Raw genomic sequence first — 7,083 nt, forward strand, 5'->3', positions numbered from 1 at the left:
TGTGTTTATTGCCAAAATGATGTTTTTAGCGTGCAGGCTACTCGGTTAATAAACAATATGGAAATGACATCAGGGAAGAAAAATTAGTTCCTAGTACTATTTTCTTGTCAAATTTTGTAGATTTGACCAGTTCCAATTGTTGTATAAACTTACTTCGCCTTGATCAGTTGATCACTTTTAAGCCACCCCGGTTACTTATGCTATCCTCTTGTAGCATGGGTTAAAGTCTAAACAAGGTATAAAGAGGACTACCGCTCCCACAGTCTCCGTGCTTTGACTCGCTAAAGTGTTCTGAGAATTTGGAAGTATTGAGATTGGGGTTACTCTGGAATCTTGAACAACCAAAGTGGAAGCAGGAAGTTGGTAGATGCTACCTCTTGTTAAGGACATTTATCTTTTGGTTATAAATTACTTGAGGCAGCTCTTTTTGTTTTTTTATGCTTATCCCAAGGAAGAAAATACCTGAAGTTGACTTTTTTGTTTGTGCTCTATAGTAATTCGTGGGGATCTATTATCAACTTCCAATTGTTCATCGGTGTGAAGAAGATATGCTGATAGATCGGCAATAACTTTTCAGTGAACACTGCTGTTCTTGCCAATACAAATCAGAAACCAAAAAATGGAATTCGTGAATACATGATAAAATTCTTCAAATGCATTATTCCAGGTGAAAAGTCTCAATAGAGAAAAGAAACTGCTGCTGATAATGCACAAGTACAAATGATTTTATACACTTGAACATAGTGAACAGCCAATTATAAATGCAATCTTATCATGGCAAATTCAACAGTTATTTACCTACGCTTATTGCATTTCATCAACACTGAAACATGCTTTTGATCAATACACTAACTAAAACGATAATTTGGTTCCAGGAAAGAAAGAATCTGCTTCCAGATCTAAGTGGGGAAGACACTATCTGAAAGTGTCTTCCCTCACTTTCATTCTTTCTTTCCAAGAACCAACTGTATCTCTCTGCCTTTCAAGAGGGAAGAGAATATACATTCCTGGAAAGATTGCATATGAACATAAACAGAATTCTGATCAGTTGTGCAGTGGGTTTGGTCCTCCGGGTACAAGTTGATGCGTAACACCGCGAATTGCCCCGTACTTCTGGTTTCCAGACACAGGAGGAGAGCTAGCAGAAAAATGCTCTGGCAATGAAAAAGGAAACTTGGTTCTTAACTGTTGTTGTGTTTCCTGGTAGGAAGCCCAGGTGACTTGCCGACAACTAGAAAGATGGACTGTTGCTAGCATAATTGCGAATATCAGAAGTGGAAGAAAAGGACTAAGAGTTCTCATGGTCTGAAATGACTGGAAAAGGGGTATCAGGAAAACAGGACCTTCTGAGTTGGATTTCTAGGTTTGAAGTCTATATATAACGGTGATAAGGTACCAGTTTCCAATAGTCACTCCTAGTATTTAGAATGACATGAGTGCCCCTCTTTTTAATCATTGTTAGGCCCACCTTTCATAATGGATTATCACTCTTGCTTCAAATGGGATAAATTTAAAACAAAGAGCCAAGAATTTGGTGGAGTTTGATATCAGATATGAACTTCAGCTACAGATAAGTTTAAGTCGGCATGTGTAATGAATCCAGCAAGACTTCCTAAGTTTCTAAGATAATTTGTTGTAAAATGCTGGAAGGCAGATAAGGATTCTTGGCATAGATGATTAAACGTGTTTCCTATCATTTTCGAAAGTGGTAATGAAAGGACAGGTTTGATAACATTTGGCTTCAACGTGAGGTTAGTCGTCTTTAAGGGACCAGGCATTGAATAAATTGTACATTTGATTGGATATGTCAATGCCCATCTCAACTGCCAACCTCAGAAAGTGAAACTTATAGCATAATCACCTGTCCTTTCACCTTGCCCTCCAGTGAAACTACGCTGTTCCTTTGCTAGATGTACCTGAGTAACAGGAGCTTTCGAGCACCAGATTCAGAATTTTAGATGAACTACCAGCGAGCCTATTATATAAAGCATCATATCTCGTGGGGGCTACGAATCTCTATCATCAGCAAGCAGTCTTGCTGAGGTTCCAGGAACTTTGATCCCTTCTCCAATTTGGTGATGCGGTGTGGTCCTGTTTTGAATTACCTGTTGTGATCCAAAGGCTTGAGAGACAGGTTTGGAATGGAATGTGAAAATGGCTACCACCAGGGTACCTACCATAGTGGGAGCTGCATTAAAGGGAACAAGCTGGAACAGTGTGAGCCTCTTTTCGCAGCATCAGTTAACATTTGAAACATTTGCAAAATTTTCTGCGCATTGCATGAGTAGCTTACAAATTTTCTGGGCATCCACATGCTTGGCTGTTTACGGTCCATGCCAGCTTTGACTTGCGTGCTAGCATGATTGACAACTAAAACCTAATCCGTCCGCAAACATCTACAGTCAACTCAGCCTCTACATATCGAAGTCCAGAGCCAGTTAAACGTCATAAAGAACAAAAGTATCAGTAAATCGTAGCTTTGTTCCCGATTCACTGGATTGAAAGCCAACTACCTACCCACTAAGGAACAAAGTATTTTGAAAATGCATCAGATCCAGTAATGTTTACTTCAATTAATACTGGAAAATGACGGTTTAAAGGGTGATAAGATCCCAGTGTTCAACATCTATAAATGGGAAAAGTAGTATTATCAAGATTCGGCATGTTTTTTTAAGACAAAACAAATTCATTTTGTTTACCAGCTCTCAAGCAGTTAAATAAATGAATTGGCGGACGGCAGGCAGGTTTTCTTTCTTATGTCTCATATTCTCCACAGAAGCCCACTAGGCCTGGTTAGAGCTAAGTTTGTTTGAAATTCGAAAATCTAATACTTAAACCCTCCAAGTTAATTCGGCCCCAAGTTGTAAACAGCAGTAACATGACGACTCAAACATCTTTGGAATATGGGTGATTGAATGGCTTCTCACTCTGTCAGGAGTTCTTTGCTGTCATAGTTTCCTATACATCGAGCTATATATTCTCCACATGCCTTTATGCAATTCGTCATCAATGCCTAAAAGAACTCAGAAACCGCTTTTGGCCTCCTTTGCTTAAGCTAAACTCGTGATCCACCATATGAAATGCATACATGACTTACTTGACAAATTTCAAACTCAAAACACTCACCATTTATATATCGGAAAGCACTTCAAGGAAAGATTGTAAACCCTAGCTGAACAATTCAGCATGCATTGAGATTCGAGAGAAAGGGAGGACCTGTTTTAATATCTTATAATGCACCCACAGCACCTACTGATTTAGTGAACAAAGTAAGTCCGGGCTACACATCAACCAGCTCAACATCACAATTATTTGCCTGAATCCCGAAAGATTTAACATCTTGATTTATTTTTGATGAACTAAGCCAGTTTGCTAAAACAGTATTCTGCACTAAGTATTAATTGCAAACAACATTACTCCATCTCTTGCGGCATCTTCGGTAGAAAGAGTGATCACCCTTTAAAAACAGCAAGAACTAAGCCCAACCATATCACTCCTCCTTAGCATCAGCACCAGAAGATTTTTCCTCAGTTCCAGCAATTGCGCTATCAGATGGACCATCCTCAGCAGGCTTAGCATCACTTTCTGTGGCTCCTGAGGCTTCACCACTGCCAGTCTCTTCAGTTACTGGAACGGTCTTCTTGATGGTTCCAACCTTAACATACTTGCTCATGAACTTGTACTCCCAATCCTGCAAAGCCTCCAATTCGAATGGACCAAGACCAGAGATATCCCCAGTTAAATCCTTTTCTTCAAAAGACATCTTTGCAAGAGCTCTGCTAGCATCCTTTCCAGCAAACAGTGCATATGGTCCACCGGGTCCATAAAACATTCTGCAAGCGAAATTACATTCAGGTAACAGCTACGAACTTTCTAATTCAAATATGCATAATTCTTGCATATATATGATTAACCATGCCTCTTGCAAATTCTATGATCAGACAGAATTTCTGAACAAATTATGTGCAAGATCAATTGAAAAGTGATACTCAAGTATTCCTGACACATCATGCATATGTCACGGGGTCATTACCCTCTCCCATGAAAACCGGTTGTCACAGGTGTGCAGCACCCTGTTTCTTATAGCCCAGGACCTGCCCGATGTGGGAGGAGTGGACCTTTCCTCGTCACACATAGATCATGTGCAACAAAATAGCATCAAACCAGTATGGTATTACAATACGAAGTCTCAAGCCAGAAAATAAAGTATTACTAGTTGTACTGAACTTAGCCAGTTACAAATATAAATTACTCCAAAAATATGCTAGTTGATGACATTTTTGACATTGTAACTTAAATTTAAACAAACTATTTGACAATAGAAGCATAAATAAGTTAATGAAATTAATGCAAATCACATCACATAGGAATAAATGGAGAGAACTTAAGCGGCAGAAATTATTTTAGCCTTAGAAACATAAATTATTTCAGTTAAAAATGAACCAAAGCAAATTGTGCAGGAATAAAGTTCGTTGACATAATATCGACAAGTAAGGCACAACCAAGTTTGAGGCTTACCTCAAACTCTCTTTATCAATTGAGTACATATGGTGCACATGTGTGTGTGTGTTACTGTGTTAGAGCGAGAACGAGGTGACAAGGAAAACACAGGACAGGGGAGTGATCCAATCAGTACTGAAATTAAGTTTCCAACTTTTAGTTGGAGGGATACACAGTTCGCAAAACAGGCATACCTATCTCATCTTTTAGCTTAATTGAAATAGAGTTATATCGATTAAGGTACAAAAACATGTTCATATCTGTGACCATAGAAACAGGTTAAATCTCCGTATGGCAGCAAAGGGCACCATATTATTCAATTTTCATTTTTCACTCAGTCAAAACATGTGATTTAGGGTCAAAGTCTGGAAATTTAATTTAACAAGCATTATTATATTTATCTCACAACTTTAGGCACAGATCATCCATAATTAAGAAATCAATTGCAACCCATCACTGGAATTACATAGACCAATATAGCTACTTATAATTTTATCACATGGTAGCAATATCATATCCTGCTCAGTTATAACCAAAGAAAAATGAAAAGGGAAGCCTCAAATTGGATAGTTATATCCATCAACTGAAAGTTCAAAGAAACCAGGAGAGCAGCAAAAAGCTGCAACCAAGAAAGCTTACAAGTTCAACCTTTAATTAAAGCAAGTTAAAAGTAAATAAAATTGAAGAAAATATAAAATTAATTCTAGAAAACCTCAAAAGCAGTCCCTCATAGAAATAAATTAAAGCCCCAAAATTTCCATACCCAAAAAGCTAGTACCATAACAAAGCTGATTTCCTAACACAACCGTTGACCCAAAAAATTGTGAAAAGGAAAAACCCAATATCTTATCCAAGAAGAAAATCCAAAAGAAAAGAAAAAGTAGCAGCGTTATACCTGCTTTGAGAAACATCATAGATCTGGCCCTTGATGGCCATGAGGAGTGGCTTCTTTGAATCCGAACCATCATACTGCTTAAGTTCTTCCCCACTAATCTCGCCGAGCTGGACCGGAGGCGGGAGTGGCTCCATCTGCTCCTCGAAAGCCCTAGTCCGTAGATGTTGATCACCGGACGACCCAAACAGACCCGTTACGACATAGTAAATGGCCCACAACAGAGCAAGAACCGTGAAGAAAGTGGCCGGAGATAGACCCGTATACGCCGTTATGGCCTCCTTCAAAGTCTCCCATAGCTGCAAAGCCATCGCTAAGATCTTTTTTCTTTTTGTCGCCGCTCAGCGTCTTCAGTAGTTTTGGTCTCAATTGGACAGGATGGCTTTGATGGTCACCCCAATGCAATTTTCTGTCTATACATTTTATGTTCTTTTTCTCCTGCAATTTATAGTCCTAATTTATTTATTTATTTTTTTTTTAAAGAACTCCACTTTTAAAAAATTATTTCTCTTTTTTTATTATATTTCTCTTTGCTGATGTCAATATTTTATTAAATTGATCATAGCATTTATGATTATTTTAAAAAACATTTAAAATGTTAAAATTAAAAGAATAATAATTATCCTTGATTTCTTTTTAATTGTTTGTATCTATTTGGAGGCCACGGATTCCACGCCAAAAGTATATTAAATGCATTTTTCTTGAATTTTTTTTGTCTTTTTTAATCAATTAAATTACCTAATAGTCCTTAGAAATGGTGGGTCGTTCACATCTATCCTTAATTTATTTACTAGTATTTCTTTTATCAATTCGTATATTATATTATTATTAACTATTGTCTTATGTTGAATTTACTCAGTTGTCCATTTCCTTTCGGGTGAGACGACTTCGGACACCTACATTTTACTCTATTTTATTAGTGATAATTCTTTTTCCTAATTTGTTTCACCTTTAAATCTAAGAGGGAGGCTAATTAAGTCATTCGCGTTAGACAAGTTGGTGGATGGCAGGTCAAAAACATCGAGTGTGGTTATGTCCATGCCAAAAAACGTGCACTCTACCGACTTCTTTCAAAGATTTTTCTTGGCATAAGTATTGGGATTTCTAACTCAATTATTTGAATAAAAATGCGTATTTCTATCATTATATTAAATATTTAGATCCGTATACATATATTTTGGTCATTACCAACTGAAACTACATCGTTTTATTACCTGCCTTTTTAGTAATGAAACTGACAAAAGCCGAAAACGTAAGGATCAAGCAACAATATCTAAATTCTACCATCGGAAATTGGGGGCTGTGTACAGCGGCCTTAATTAAATGCGTGAATGAAATTAGGATGCTAGAGCTTGACAGCGCCCACGAGCCTCGAGGTACTTCCTACTTCCATTATTGGTTTCAGCTAGGAGGTACTTCTTACTTTCATGATCGCAACGATATATATGAACCTCACGTGATTCTGAGAATAAATATTTAAAATTTATATCATAATCAATTTATGAGATGTTTTCTTTAGATAAAATTATAAAATTCTTTAGTCAAAATGAACAATAATTTATAAATTAATATAGATTGTGGCAATTGATATTAGATTAATTTTGTGAGTATTAGTAACGTTTTTTCATGATTTTAATGGGATATACAAATATCACATGATTGTGAGTCTAAATGTTTAAATTTCACATCAT

General features: G+C 37.1%; 1 protein-coding gene across 1 annotated transcript; it reads right to left on the reverse strand.

Moving 5' to 3' along the window:
• Window positions 1–3,147: 3,147 nt before the first annotated feature.
• LOC110428500 (membrane steroid-binding protein 2-like) lies at window positions 3,148–5,817 on the reverse strand. The gene is made up of 2 exons (XM_021444337.2): window positions 5,396–5,817; window positions 3,148–3,833 (listed from the first exon to the last, which is right to left on the reverse strand). The coding sequence occupies exons 1-2, from the start codon at window positions 5,701–5,703 to the stop codon at window positions 3,491–3,493; spliced, it is 651 nt and encodes a 216-aa protein (XP_021300012.1). The 5' UTR covers window positions 5,704–5,817; the 3' UTR covers window positions 3,148–3,490.
• Between the last annotated feature and the right edge of the window lie 1,266 nt (window positions 5,818–7,083).

Source organism: Theobroma umbraticum, unplaced genomic scaffold (assembly GCF_002168275.2).
Source record: "Theobroma umbraticum cultivar Fairchild unplaced genomic scaffold, ASM216827v3 scaffold_459.0, whole genome shotgun sequence".
NCBI classification, from domain to species: domain Eukaryota; kingdom Viridiplantae; phylum Streptophyta; class Magnoliopsida; order Malvales; family Malvaceae; genus Theobroma; species Theobroma umbraticum.

What these genes read in the sequence shown, in the direction of transcription:
- LOC110428500 (XM_021444337.2), bottom strand. Translation starts at nt 5,703, where the DNA reads ATGGCTTTGCAGCTATGGGAGACTTTGAAGGAGGCCATAACGGCGTAT. An exon ending in TATGATGTTTCTCAAAGCAG is followed by an intron (nt 3,834 to 5,395) that starts GTATAACGCTGC and finishes TTTCGCTTGCAG; the next exon opens with AATGTTTTATGGACCCGGTG.